The sequence below is a fragment of the Nicotiana tomentosiformis genome, chromosome 7, assembly GCF_000390325.3.
Source record: "Nicotiana tomentosiformis chromosome 7, ASM39032v3, whole genome shotgun sequence".
Lineage (NCBI taxonomy): Eukaryota > Viridiplantae > Streptophyta > Magnoliopsida > Solanales > Solanaceae > Nicotiana > Nicotiana tomentosiformis.
In genome coordinates this window covers 22,952,328-22,967,553 of record NC_090818.1, presented here as the reverse complement: position 1 = coordinate 22,967,553, position 15,226 = coordinate 22,952,328, and the positions used below count along the sequence as shown (strand labels likewise).

The 15,226-nt window shown below is 34.4% G+C and overlaps 1 protein-coding gene across 1 annotated transcript; it reads right to left on the bottom strand.

The window, feature by feature from the left end:
* Positions 1-2,927: 2,927 nt before the first annotated feature.
* On the bottom strand, positions 2,928-5,966 carry LOC138895352 (probable F-box protein At1g60180). Its single transcript, XM_070180032.1, has 3 exons — positions 4,968-5,966; positions 3,776-3,955; positions 2,928-3,245 (listed from the first exon to the last, which is right to left on the bottom strand). The coding sequence occupies exons 1-3, from the start codon at positions 5,784-5,786 to the stop codon at positions 2,928-2,930; spliced, it is 1,317 nt and encodes a 438-aa protein (XP_070036133.1). The 5' UTR covers positions 5,787-5,966.
* Positions 5,967-15,226: the final 9,260 nt, after the last annotated feature.

Genomic DNA, 15,226 nt, shown 5'->3' with positions numbered 1-15,226 from the left:
TGGCCGAAATCGCCGAAAAACTAACTTTCGCCAATTCAAGCCTAAATCTACCACAGACCTCCAAAACACATTATGGACGTGCTCCTAACCCCAAAATCACTCAACGAAGCTAACGGAGCCGTCGGAATTCCATTCCAGATCCGTCTTCACACAGTTTCGATTACGGTCCAAACTCTAAGGCTTAAACTCACAACTAGGGATTAAGTGTCCCAAAACTCTCAGAATTCCATAACCAATCACACCGGCAAGTCCCAAAAGCAGAAACAAATATGGGAAAAACAGATATTAGGGGATCGGGGCTCTAATTCTCAAAACGACCGACCGGGTCGTTACACTCGGGACCTCAACCAAATATACCAACACATCCCAAAATACAATACGAACTTAGTGGAGGCTTCAAATCTCGTCAAACAACGTCAAAATTACGAATCGCGCCTCAAATCGAATTATCAGTTTTCGAATCTCCCAACTTCTATGTTCTGTGCCGAAACGTATCAAATCAATTCGGAATTACTTCAAATTTTACACACAAGTCATAAATGACATAATGTAGGTATTCCAATTTTCAGAATTGGAGTCCGGTCCCAATAGCAAAAAGTCAACTCTCCGGTCAACTCTTTTCTTTTAAGCTTCTTAAATAAGAATTATTCTTTTAATTAAATTCTGAATCTTTCGAAAATCAAACTTGACCACACCCGCGGGTCATAATACCTTTTACGAAGTTGCTCGAGACCTTAAGTCACTGAACAAGGCGTTAATTCTTAAAATGACAACTCGGGTCGTTACAGATATGCCCTAGATCCAATCTCACATTTGATGATTTGAACGTATTTTTATGAACGTTATTTGATATAAAACATATATGGCATTTGATATTCTTTTATCATTGTTATTATTAATTATTTAATTAACTTGATAAGGTCCTTAATTAAATTTTGAGACTTGTCATCATGATGGAGATCATGATAATGAGGGTAAAATTTCTTATAATTTAATCTAAATTTATTCTTGATCATAGGATTATTAAATTGGACATTAGTAATCCGGTTAGATCAATATTTATGTGATTATCTTTATTGGATAAAGATTAGTTGATCTTATAAACTAAATCACATAGATAAATGATGCATATAGAGATATGATCATTGAACCGACTCATTGGATAATTCCTAATAGTCAGAATTACCATAAACTGTCAATATGATAATCTCTTGAAGAATGTGATGTAAGAGTTTCCTTTGACCTGAGATCGTCATAGTAATTGACAAGTTATTTATTGTGCTTTGATACTAGATACCTATGGCCCTAGAGCTATAGTTGAAAAGATATTGGGTATGACTAAATACTTGTAGAAGTAGTGATTGATCAACATGGAATCTGTCGACTCTTGGTAATGAGTTTAAGCTCCATGTTGCCATGAATTATTAACGATCAAATTAGGACCTTGGTCAGGACAATTGAATGAAAGAAGAAAAGAGTTTCTTAGGTCATTCAATGGTCGATTATATTTGACATGAACATATAGTTGGTCGCCTATTAGGATTTGACAGTTGAACCATATCCTAGGGTAACCCAGAGCTATAAGGACAGAAGGAAATACTACATTATTCATCTATCGGTTCTTGAGAGTAAATTGTATTCTTCATGCTATCCGGTCGTTAAGAAGTGTTGCTAGACGCCACCCTTGATTAGTATACTGATATGATCAATTTACTACCGGCTTAGTATTGAACCTATGGGGTCGCACACTAACGAGTGTTCTGATCTTTGCTAAAGAATTAATTATTTTATTGTTTGATAATTAAATTAAAGAATTTGATTAGTCAAATAAAATAAATTATTAGTCCAAACGAAATATTATAATGTTTGCTAGCACAGAGGATATAATTAATATTGTGAACAAATTGAAGTTTTCTATTTGGAATTGAAAATTAAATTATCTCTTGGTTGAAATATATATGTGATATATATACATATAATTAATGTTTATTTATATAAAGTATGTATATAATATATTATTTGGAAATCCAATTTATAATTGGACGGACAACAAAGTCCAAAAATGGACGTGAGATTAGTTCAAACCCATTAAATATGGGATTGATATTTTTTAATATAAAATATTAGTTAATTCTCATAATCCAATCAAATTTGGAATTGAATTGGAACGTCCATAAAGGACAAGCTGACGACGGCGCACGTATCCCATTAGGAATGGTATATACGTTTCTCCAATGGAAAATTTCATAAGTTTATTTTGGAATAAACTTTTACCTAAGTAAATCATTACCTCAACCAGATAGGAAAAGGGTTTACAAGTGATGCTATATAAAGGATGATAAAAAAATTTGCCACATTAAGTCTTGAGAATAAAAATCACTTTGTGAAAGAAGAATACAATACAAAGCCAAGAGAGAAAATACAATTACAAGAAAAGTGTTTCTTGATCTTCTACCGTTGAGTTGAGATTTGTGAGAAAAATTCCAGCACAAGCTTTCATTCAATTTGTTCGTGTATTTCATTAATCAAAGAGTTTATAGCAAGGATCGGTCTCGGTGTGAATACGCATAGAGTCTTCGCACTATCGATGAAATAAGACTCTCTTCACCAGGTACGTCTTAGACCCGATCTTTAACATGTAAATAAACCCCTCGCAGCAGAAGAATGGATGTCGTACATACAAGTCTTCATAGCTATTATTATCGTCTCTTCTTTTTCTGACTAATCCTTAGTAACCCATCTTCGGCCACGAACTTGGATACCCATCTCCAACAGGAAAACTCTTCAACAGTTTATTACAGAAAATGCAGGAAGCGGTCCACGGTACAATTCATTGAGCACATTATTATCATAAGTTCAACTTATAAACACAAACAGTGTAAATAATTTTTAAACTATATAGGTAAATCATTTTGAAGGGTTCACCATCAATAGAAAATCACTGCAGCAGAGGCAGAGGCTTTTGGGGCATTCATTAGCCTCTCCTCGAATTCCTGAACCTTACCAGACATAAGAGTAATTGGGCCATAGATCCACGTCTGCTTCTCCGTGAATATCACCATTTCCTCTAACACCATGGAACTCCTGAGCAAATATTCCACAAAATGAATCACATGCTTCTCCATTACGAAACCAGCTACCTCCACCGTCTTGAGGTGATGAGTTAAGCACTGGACAGGAGTATCTACCATATTCCAAAATTCATCTCCATCAAAGTCATATGGGTGAATCCACGAGGTTGCGTTCTAAAATAAGCACAAGAGGAAATATCCAGTTAAGAATTGTCCTGAGCTATGCATAACGGATACTAACAAGGACTCGGAACTACAAAATCTTAGGGTAACACATTATGAAAATACATCTATAGTTACTGTGAAACAAACATAGAAAATCATACATGTTTAGAAATTTAAGTTTTCACCTTGAAGAAACATGATGTCTTATGTTTCTACTTGATGGTTTCTCATGACTCCCCAAATAATGAGTAAAAAGGAGATTAGGGAAAAAAAATCCTATTTGCATATAGTAGAGAGACACTCACATTTCACAGTAGGGTCCCTTATATGAAATTTAAAAATGCTATTTTTAAAATAATGGAAAATTCCAAAGTTAGTATTCAACACATCCCAACATGCCAACTCGGGTTAGTGTCCTACCAGTGTCTGATACCAACATGTTTCCAAATCTTTAGGGTCAATGATAATAGGCTCGACTCAAACATTGCAAAGAATACAGTTAACAGCAAGAGCAATAAAACAATTAAATTTTGTCATACTCGGGATGGATAATCATAGTAAGCAGTTATTTCAATGATAAGATTCTCCAAGCTAGGACAGTGCTTCAGCAAGTTCAGTATTCCTGGTAAGTGCCATTTCACAAAATCCAATTGAAGGTGAAGCATCTTGCAACTGAAGGTCGGAGCTGGTAGATTTGTCAACTGCCATGAAGAAAATACCTAGGCAGACAAAAAATAAAACACAAAAGTTAAAGAAACTAAATACATAGATTTTTGCGTTGGGGTATTCAAACGCTTGGTCAACATTCTTTGTTGCTATGTGAAACATGAGTATTCCCCCATCTATTTATTTGAATAATGCATCTCTACACCATGAAAAAGATATTGTCTGTAAGTTCAATTTAAGATTAAACACATTTGACGCTTAAACACATTCAATGCGCTGCACAAATTTGGTGTGTGCTTCAGCACATAAGTAAATTAGTGTGTTGGCCAAAAGGACTATGTCTAAAAGGAAATGGTCCTATGCACTGTGAACGGTGCTTCTAAGTTATCAAGAAAATAAGGAGGTTTCTTCCTTAGGTATTGATATGATAAAGAATGCAATCAAAGAGATGCTTACAATAGCAAAGAATGCTGCATCCACCAAATTTGACGTAAATGCTTGCTAAACTGAACCATGAAAATGCAGACATCTAAATTGCTTAGAGGAAGTAGCCCACAGTCATATGACAGCTTCACTATACTCTGAGTTTTTATTGTCTAGCCTCCATAAGACTCTACATTAAAGAATATGCCTTTTGCTGATTGCACATTTACCATTTCTGAGTTTATGGAAAACAATATGAGAAGGTTGTGTTTGTAATCTGATGATATTAAAATAAAACTTTCTTTTTTCGATAAATTAAAATGAAATTTCTTAAGAAAAGCAGAGAAGCACAAACACAAAATGACAATTTAATCAAGGACGAGTGCTGACAACCACAAGGTACAAAATCATTAAAAAACTGAATGCATAATATACATGAAATGTTGATGGACGCCTAAACCTGAGACCTTAAAGACAAAGTCCAACACCATAACCCCTCAGGTCCATAAATTTATTGATATTCCATATCTTGAATAGAAGAGTTTATAGTTAGTGTGTCCACCTAAAACGCTATTTCTCCATAGAGTCAGAAATCTCAAATATACCTGGAGAAGTTGTTGAGAAAGAGAAAAAGCCACATACTAGAGCAAACCAGGAACATAGCTTGAGAGTTTTGGCCCCTGTAATTGTTTGGAGGAGTATTCTCATTTCTTGATAATCATTGTACTCTTTGAAATCAAACTTCTCCATACGATTGACAGACACTTCAACAATAGATGCTACATTGGTAATATCCAGCACCTCCACAGTTCCAGACATGTCTAATGATAGGAGAGTTGGACAGGAGACGTGTATCCTTGTTCCAAACCATCTAATGCCAAGTACCAATGTCTTTAAATTCGAATTGAGCAGAACCAGTCTTCTATGGCCGTAGCAAAACCACAGAGTCAATTCCTCAAGCACCGGGCAACTAGATAGAATATAATCCATCGATTGATCCATTAGCATAACATTATCAAGATAAAATGTTGTTAGAGCCTTCAGCTCGCTCTTCTTTTTCGCATTTATCTTACAGTATGCCAATCGGAGTTCAACCAAATGAGGACTGCTTAGAACAAAATTAGGCAGATCATAATAAGCCTGGGGCTCAAATGTACCATGTGCAGAGAAAGACAAGTCAAGGACCTTCAAATTCTTATTTAATGCGAACTGGATCCAGGTACCAATTTCATTAGCCATTCTTTTCTCACTCCTCAAACAGTCATACTGCCATCTGTCTGTTCTACTGGATACTCTCTGTCGAACTGAATGAGATAAGCTAAAATAAAAATCAAGGCATAACTTATAAAGAGTTGGGCTCTTATTAAGAAGAAGCACATGACGAACAAAGTTCAAGAACCTTTCGTCATAGTCAGGACGATTAGCTTGACTATAATAGACGCAGTTGTGCCCCGGAAACATGCATTGATCAAAAGTGAGTGTGTGGATGAATGGCCAGAGGTGATTAAATCATCGAATCAAGATTGTGTTCAGAGAATCGATTGTTGGCAATAAGGAGAGAATATGGATGAGGATGGCATCTGGTAGTCCACTTATACGGTCTTCGTTAAAGTTACAGCTTCTTTGCCTTGCAGACATATTCCTTCTGTAAAACAACATAGCACATTTTTAGGTGCGATAAATTGCAAGCTATGAAATGACTGAGCATATGTTATTCCTAGAAACCAAGAGGCACAGAACAAGAACTTTCCTCCCTCTAGTTAATCAGGCTGAGAAATCCTCGAGCGATAATCTCAGCATATTAAATTTCCATTTAGAGATAACAATTCATGATGATAAAACATGGGATCAAAGAGATTGGGAAACTTTTTAAGTAATTACCATTCATAGTTTGGATCAAAAAGTTTCTAAGTAATTTCATTAAGGACATACATCTGCCGAAGATCCAAAACTGAATGCATAACCTTCTATACGAGGCAAATTGATCCCGATACAATGAGGGAACATATACCGATGAGGATACACTATACGACATTTGAAGACCATTATGTGCAACAACAATGACAAGAGAGAATGAACCTGCAAGTGCTTTCATAATGAAGCACTTCAACCCTGGAGAGAAAAAAGCCCCAGATCAACTTTCCTGAAGCAAATACTTCAGCTTCCTCGGAACAGAAGAACGATGTAGTAGAGAGGGAAAAAAACTCCAGATTTCGAAGGCAGCATCAGCGTGCGTTGCAAGTCTTCAAAGCAATTATTATCTGCTCTTGTTTTTCTGACTAATCCTTAGTAACCAATCTTCGGCCACGAACTTGGATACCCATCTCCAATAGGAAAGCCCTTCAACAGTTTATTACAGAAAATGCAGGAAACGGTCCCCGGCACAATTCATTATGCACATTATTATCATAGAGTTTTAACTTAAATACACCGATAGTGTAATAATTTTTACACTATCTAGGCAAATCATTCTGAAGGGTTCACCATCAATAGAAAACCACTGCAGCAGAGGCTTTTGGTGCATTCATTAGCCTCTCCTCGAGTTCCTGAACCTTATAAGACATAAGAGTAATTGGGCCATAGATCCACGTTTGCTTCTCCGCGAATATCACCATTTCCTCTAACACCATGGAACTCCTGAGCAAATATTCCACAAAATGAATCACATGCTTCTCCATTACGAAACCAGCTACCTCCACCGTCTTGAGGTGATGAGTCAAGCACTGGACAGGAGTAACTACTATATTCCAAAATTCATCTCCATCAAAGTCATATGAGTGAATCCACGAAGTTGCGTTCTAAAATAAGCACAAGAGGAAATATCCAGTTAAGAATTGTCCCGAACTATGTATAATGGATACTAACAAGGACTCGGAACTGCAAAATCTTAGGGTAACACATTATGAAAATACATCTACAGTTACTGTGAAACAAACATCGAAAATCATACATGTTTAAAAATTTAAGTTTCCACCCTGAAGAAACATGATGTCTTATGTTTTCTACTTGATGGTTTCTCATGACTCCCCAAATAACGAGTAAAAAGGAGATTAGGGAAAAAAGTCCTATTTGCATATAGTACAGAGACACTCACATTTCACAGTAGGGTCATTTATATGAAATATGAAAATGATATTCTTTTATATAAAAAAAAAAGGAAACTGCCAAAGTTAGTATCCCAATCATGCCAACTCGGGTTAGTGTCCTACCAGTGTCTAACACCAACATGTATTACCATTGCAAAGAACACAGTTAACAGCAAGAGCAATAAAACAAATAAATTTTGTCTTACTCGGGATGGATAATCATAGTAAGTAGTTATTTCGATGATAAGATTTTCCAAGCAAGGACAGTGCTTCAGCAAGTTCAGTATTCCTGGTAAGTGCCATTTCACAAAATCCAATTGAAGGTGAAGCGTCTTGCAACTGAAGGTCGGAGCTGGTAGATTTGTCAACTACCATGAAGAAAATACCTAGGCAGACAAAAAATAAAACACAAAAGTTAAAGAAACTAAATAAATAGATTTTTGCATAAGAATATTCAAGCCCTTGGTCAACATTCTTTGTTTCTATGTGAAACATGAGTATTCTCCATCTATTTATTTGAACAATGCATCTCTACACCATGAAAAATATATTTTCTGTAAGTTCAAATTAAGATTAAACACATTTGACGCTTAAACACATTCAATGCGATGCACAAATTTGGTGTGTGCTTCAGCACATAAGTAAATTCTTGTGTTGGCGAAAAAGACTATGTTTAAAAGGAAATGGTCCTATGCACTATGAACAATGCTTCTAAGTGATCAAGAAAACAAGGAGGTTTCTTCCTTATGTATTGACATGATAAAGAATGCAATCAAACGGATGCTTACAGTAGCAAAGAATGCTGCATCCACCAAATTTGATATAAATGCTTGCTAAACTGAACCATGAAAATGCAGACATCTAAATTGCTTAGAGGAAGTAGCCTACAGTCATATGACAGCTTCAATATACTTTAGTTTTTATTGTCTAGCCTCCATAAGACCCTACATGAAAGAATATGCCTTTTGCTGTAGGACTTAGGATATTGACTTATCTACCATTTCTGAGTTTATGGAAAACAACATGAGAAGGGTGTGTTTGTAATCTGATGATATTGAAATAAAACTTTCTTTCTTTTTCGATAAATTAAAATGAAATTTCTTAAGAAAAACAGAGAAGCACAAACTAAAGATGACGATTTAATCAACAAGGACTTGTGCTGACAGCCACAAGGTAAGTGACAAAAGCATTAAAAAACTGATTGCACAATGTAAATGAAATGTTGATGGATGCCTAAACCTAAGACGTTAAAGACAAAGAGCCCGTTTGGATTGGCTTATTTCAAGTGCTTTTAAGGCAGAATAACTTTAAAGTCATTTTGTAATGTTTGGATAAAGTAAAAAAAGTGCTTTTAAGCACTTGTTTTTAAGTTAAAATGACAAAAACAAGCCAAAAGTCAAAAGCTAGAATTACTAACTTATTGGTTTATCCTTACAAGTCACTTAAAAAAAGCCCATCCAAACGGGCTCAAAGTCCAAAACCATAACCCCTCCGGTCCATAAATTTATTGATATTCCATATCTTGAATAGAAGAGTTTATAGTTAGTATGTCCACCTAAAAGGCTATTTCTCCATAGAGTCAGAAATCTCAAATATACCTGGAGAAGTTGTGGAGAAAGAGAAAAAGCCACATACCAGAGCAAACCAGGAACATAGCTTGAGAGTTTTGGCCCCAGTAATTGTTTGGAGGAGTATTCTCATTTCTTGATAATCCTTGTACTCTTTGAAATCAAACTTCTCCATACGATTGACAGACACTTCAACAATAGATGCTACATTGATAATATCCAGTACCTCCACAGTTTCAGACATGTCTAATGATAGGAGAGTTGGACATGAGACGTGTATCCTTGTTCCAAACCATCTAATGCCAAGTACCAATGTCTTTAAATTCGAATTGAGCAGAACCAGTCTTCTATGGCCGTAGCAAAACCACAGAGTCAATTCCTCAAGCACCGGGCAACCAGATAGAATATAATCCATCGATTGATCCATTAGCATAACATTATCAAGAGAAAATGTTGTTAGAGCCTTCAACTCGCTCTTCTTTTTTGCATTGATCTTACAGTATGCCAATCGGAGTTCAACCAAATGAGGACTGCTTAGAATAAAATTAGGCAGATCATAATAAGCCCAGGGCTCAAATGTACCATGTGCAGAGATGGACAAGTCAAGGACCTTCAAATTCTTATTTAATGCGAACTGGATCCAAGTACCAATTTCATTAGCCATTCTTTTCTCACTCCTCAAACAGTCATACTGCCATCTGTTGGATACTCTCTGTCGAATTGAATGAGATATGCTAAAATGAAAATCAAGGCAGAACTTATAAAGAGTTGGGCTCTTATTAAGAAGAATCACATGACGAATAAAGTTCAAGAACCTTTCGTCATAGTCAGGACGATTAGCTTGACTATAATAGACATAGTTATGCCCCGGAAACATGCATTGATCAAAAGTGAGTGTGTGGATGAATGGCCAGAGGTGATTAAATCGTCGAATCAAGATTGTGTTCAGAGAATCGATTGTTGGCAATAAGGAGAGAATATGGATGAGGATGGCATCTGGTAGTCCACTTATACGGTCTTCATTAAAGTTACAGCTTCTTTGCCTTGCAGACATATTCCTTCTGTAAGACAACATAGCACATTTTTAGGTGCGATAAATTGCAAGCTATGAAATGACTGAGCATATGCTGTTCCTAGAAACCAAGAGGCACATAACAAGAACTTTCCTTCCTCTAGTTAATCAGGCTGAGAAATCCTCGAGCGATAATCTCAGCATATTAAATTTCCATTTAGAGATAACAATTCATGATGATAAAACATGGGATCAAATAGATTGGGAAACTTTTTAAGTAATTACCACTCATAGTTTGGATTAAAAAATTTCTAAGACAAGGCAAATGTATTTTTAGATTCAATCACTTTCTAAGTGTACCCACTGATATAAAAAACAAACTTCAAAAGGAATCCACTTAGAAGAGTTTTAAGGGAAAAAGAAATGTATACGCGCACATATCCAAGGCATCCACCTAAAAGATAAACAAACAGAATCATAAACCAAAAGAAAAGCTTAACAAGTTTCTAGTATCTAAACCTAAAAAATATCAACAGAAATACATGGACCAATAAGTAGCAATGCAGCTCAGGTTACAATGTCACATAACTACATTTTATTCGGAGATCCAAAAATTTGAAAACAACGCAGCAACCCGGATTTGCTATTCTGAATGGGCCCTACCAAAAGTTTACCGGCACACAAATGTGATAAGCGCATAAAATGTATACCAATTCTCTTTTGTAGATGACCTCAATCCAAAATCTCATATATAGCGTCGAGCTTACAATAGACTCAAACCAAATTTTAACCATAAAAGGGAGACAAAATTTTAATATCTAAAACCAGAGTACTTAGACCTTTTACACCCTGAAACAGAAAGAAACTGAAAATCATAAGATGCATTGATAAAAGAAAGATCCAATACAGTTTAAATCAAAGCAGGATTCTCATTCGGGATTCAACATTTTGAACACAATGCAAAATCCTAGATTTGCCAAACCTAAACGCCCCTACCAAAAATGAACCTGTATAAACATATGAGCAATTCCAGCCATAAAGTTAACAATTATCCAAAAGGAAAGAGAATGAATAGCATAACATTTTTTCATATACCTGTTTCAGGACTGATTTTTCTAGTGTTAGATAAGAAATCAAGCCCTCTTTTAGCGCAAGTTACACACTCGCCTATTTAGTACAGAAACGATATGAGTTTTGCTTCTGAAAATTACAGTGTTACACGAAACTTATATAGAGGATATCAGGCGCTTTCGGCCAAAATATCTTACCACTAGGCTCACTCCGGTGCATGCTTTGCTGTCAGTAAATTAGATACAATCGTCCGCTATAAGCAACCCTCGCTTCGCAATAAATAAGTCAAAAATTATATATATGTCAATAACTTCATATCACAAGGGTTATATGTAACCAATCATAAAAGTAGTATAACGTCGCAAAAATACAACACAGCCATAACAGGAAATCTAAAACTACTCCTATATATTAAATTCCTAAATTATTCACGCGACCTTGTTCCTACCATATAGAGCTACTCAAATTGAGAAATTCTTACTTAAATGAAAAAGGAATAATCAAGGTATTTACCTCAAGTATTCAGAAACCACGTCGCTCTTTTATCTGAATTTGTATGAGTGCCACTGCGTTGACCTAGATTCCAGCAACCACAAGCGTCTAAGATGACTCCATTGTCAATAAAAAACTGCATTTTCGCCTTAAAGCGGAAAAATAACTCCAGTTCCATTGCCAACAATCGATTCTCTCAACACAAACTAAATCCGAATTTCCTTGACCCCAAATACTTTTGTAGATCAACTTTTCTTCCCTTTTGGAATTCCAAATAAATTGCAAGCATACTTCCTAACCGCACTCTTTGTCATCGATTTCTTCCCAAAAGTAAAAGATAAAAACATACTTGGTTCAATGCGATCAAACAATAACATAGTCCAAGAGTCCGCCCGAGCTACCAATAAATTTATTTATTGTAAAAACTAAATAATAAGCAAATTTCTAAAATGTGCAGCTCTCATGTTCACAAAGCACAATATTAGGTCAGAATTATCAACACACTTCATATCAATTTCAAATTCTTGAGCTTAATCTTAGGATTAAAACCATAGCCCCACAAATGTTTTTACACAAATAAACATGTAATTCAAATCAAAAGAGCTTAATACCACGGTGTGGATTCATATTTCATAGTTCATATACGCATGCATGAATTCAAATCAAAAGAGCTTAATACTACTATGATTTGAAAAAATTATACAGAATTTTAAATAATTACTATGAATGAGCAGCAACAAGCCATCAATACTAGTATTATTTGGTTTAATTTTAACAAAATATTTCTTCCCTGAGTGAGGACTGAATCACCATTGCAGCAGAAAACACTATTTAAGCAAATATTCAGAAATTGATTAAAGGGGAAACCCTCAACTGGGCCAAGATCGGTGTTACACTTAACAGCTTCAATTTCGACTTTCACGGTCTCCAATATTTATCTTAATCAACTGCACTCACAATTCCAAATTAATTAAAGTCCTATTTACTATATGTATTTCCAGCTATTCAAACTCATTCATATATTAATTTCACATTTGGTCCATAAACTTTAGCCACTATATAATTCAAGTCATGAAACTATTTTATTTTACGCTAAAGTATTCGAATTATATGTTAATTGCTCAAAAAATACACATGACTTCAGGTTGTGACAATGTCATTCTTCATGCATCCAAGCTATGTTTTGTCGCTCTATAACTTTTAAGTCACAAAATTATAATAAAATTAAACTCATTGTAAAATATATTTAAATAAATAAATAAAAAGTATATTATAGAAAAATAATTCATAAAAAAGATTACTATGTACTTTAAAGTAATATCTTTGTAACTTATGGTCTTGTTATTGTGACTTGATTTTGTTGGAGAAATATACTTTCTTGAACTTTATACTTACTTAAGAAGTTTAAATAGAAAGTGATTAAGAAAGTGAAAAATGTAATAAGATTTAAATAAAATAATAAGTTTTGAATTTAATATCTATTAAATCTAAAATGTTAGTACTAAGTTGCATAATAATGTTAATTTTAGTATTTCAAATTAGCACATGTTAAAAATATTACTCCATTAATTTGCTAAAATTTACTCCAACTACTTTAGCATATTATTCGATATATACTATTTTTTATTTTCTCTTGTTCTTTTTACTTAAAACTTCTTGAACTGCAAGAGAAACATAGCGCTTCATAAACTTAATTAATAAGTAGTTAGAGTTAATAAGTGATTTTTTTTTGGGGGGGGGGGGAGGGGGTGGTCTTAAGAACTGCACTAAATTTTTTTTTAGTTGGTAGAACTTGTACTGACATTTAAGTTAATTATCCTGTTTTGGGAGTGGCAAATTGACAAAATCTACTAACTTTTGTATTAACTTCAGTTCATATTTATCCTAGTAAAACACATAAAGATAATCTGGAATTGAAATCTGATCATATCCATAGTTATAAACTCTGGCCTAATTAGTGTAGCTAATGTATTCCCTGCACTAGTGGTGCTTTTTGTTGAAGTTTGGTGATTGTTATATTTATGGTCAAATTTTACTCTCTCTTCCCACTACTAGAAATCCGGTAAAAATCGACCACAAAAACCGACCAACGTTGGTCGGTAATGGTCAAAAACCGACCAAAACGCGACCATTTACGTGTGGACGGTATTTTTGTGGTCGGAAAGGCATACCGACCAAAGTTGGTCGGAAATTACCGACCAACTTTGGTCGGTCAATTAAATTAAAAAAAAAATATTGCAAAAAAAATCGACCAAAGTTGGTCGGTATTTTAATTATGTAATAAAAATATTCACCATCTAGGAATCGAACCAGAGTCTGTACTGTGGCAGAATACTATTCTACCACTAGACCATTGATACATTTTGTTTTAAGACTATCTTTTATTTGATTTATATTCTTTAATTGAATTTTCGCACGAAAATAACCGACCAAAGTTAGTCGGTTTTATTAAAAAGTAAAATTACCGAACAAAGTTGGTCGGTTTTTTTAAATGACCGGCCGAATTAACCGACTAATTTTGGTCGGTTTTTTTAATATTAATTTTTATTTATTTTAATTGAAAAAACCGACCAAAGTTGGTCGGTTTCTTGAAACATAAATTTCGCGGGACACAAAAATAGTTTTCCGTATTTTTGCGCAAAAGAAAACCGACCAAAGTTGGTCGGTTTCGTAAAAAAAATATATATTTTTTTTTTTTTTGAAAAACCGACCAACTTTGGTCGGTTTTTTAACCGTCAGTCGATCTTGGTCGGTTTTTGCCAAATTTCTAGTAGTGTCCCTTTTCATATTTTTCGCATACTCCTTAAGAAAGATATATATAATAGCTCTAGTTTGTTAGTTTTAATTGGAATAATAAGGATATATTAAAAAAAAGTAACATAAATAATTTCTTGTTTTTCTAAAACGCCAATACTTTTAAAATAAATCAACTTTGTTAACACGACTAATATTTGAAATAGGAGGAAGTAGTGGTAAATGCTATGACGAACACTAATTTTAGTCTTTTACCCGTAAACAATTGACTTGGGAGCACTTGGACAAAAGAAATTTTATAGAATCTATAACTGACTTCAAATTCGTACTCATCAGGAAAATAATGATAACTCTAATATTATCTCCAGTTATCCTCATAAACCACTAGATAATGTAGCATTGAAGTCTGTTCACATCTCTTAGTTTTCAGTTACAAACTTGGGTTTGTATTTGACCTTGGACTTATCGCAATTTGTTTGTATCTGCATGGCAAGCACAAAAAGATAGTTTATAACAGCTAGTATCGGCAGAGGCGGATCCAGTGTGAGAGTTACGGGTTCAATTGAACTCATAACTTTCGACGCAGAGTAGAAATTTATGTGTAAAAATTTATTAAAATTACAAAAATAATAGATTTGAACCCATAACTTTAAATATATAATGGGTTCAATGTTAAAAATCTTAAAAATTGAACCCATAAAATTTAAATCCTGGATCCGCCTCTGAGTATCGGTATCGTTTGTACTAATGTGGAAATTAATGCCAACTCCATATCTACTTATCCTCATAAATCACAAGATAACTTAAAATTAAAGTCTAACCACATCAATTTGTACATTAATGTCTAACCACATCAATTTGTAGTCAAGATCTTATTTGCATAGCTCATGCTTTGATCATAAACTCGTCAGTTCTTTC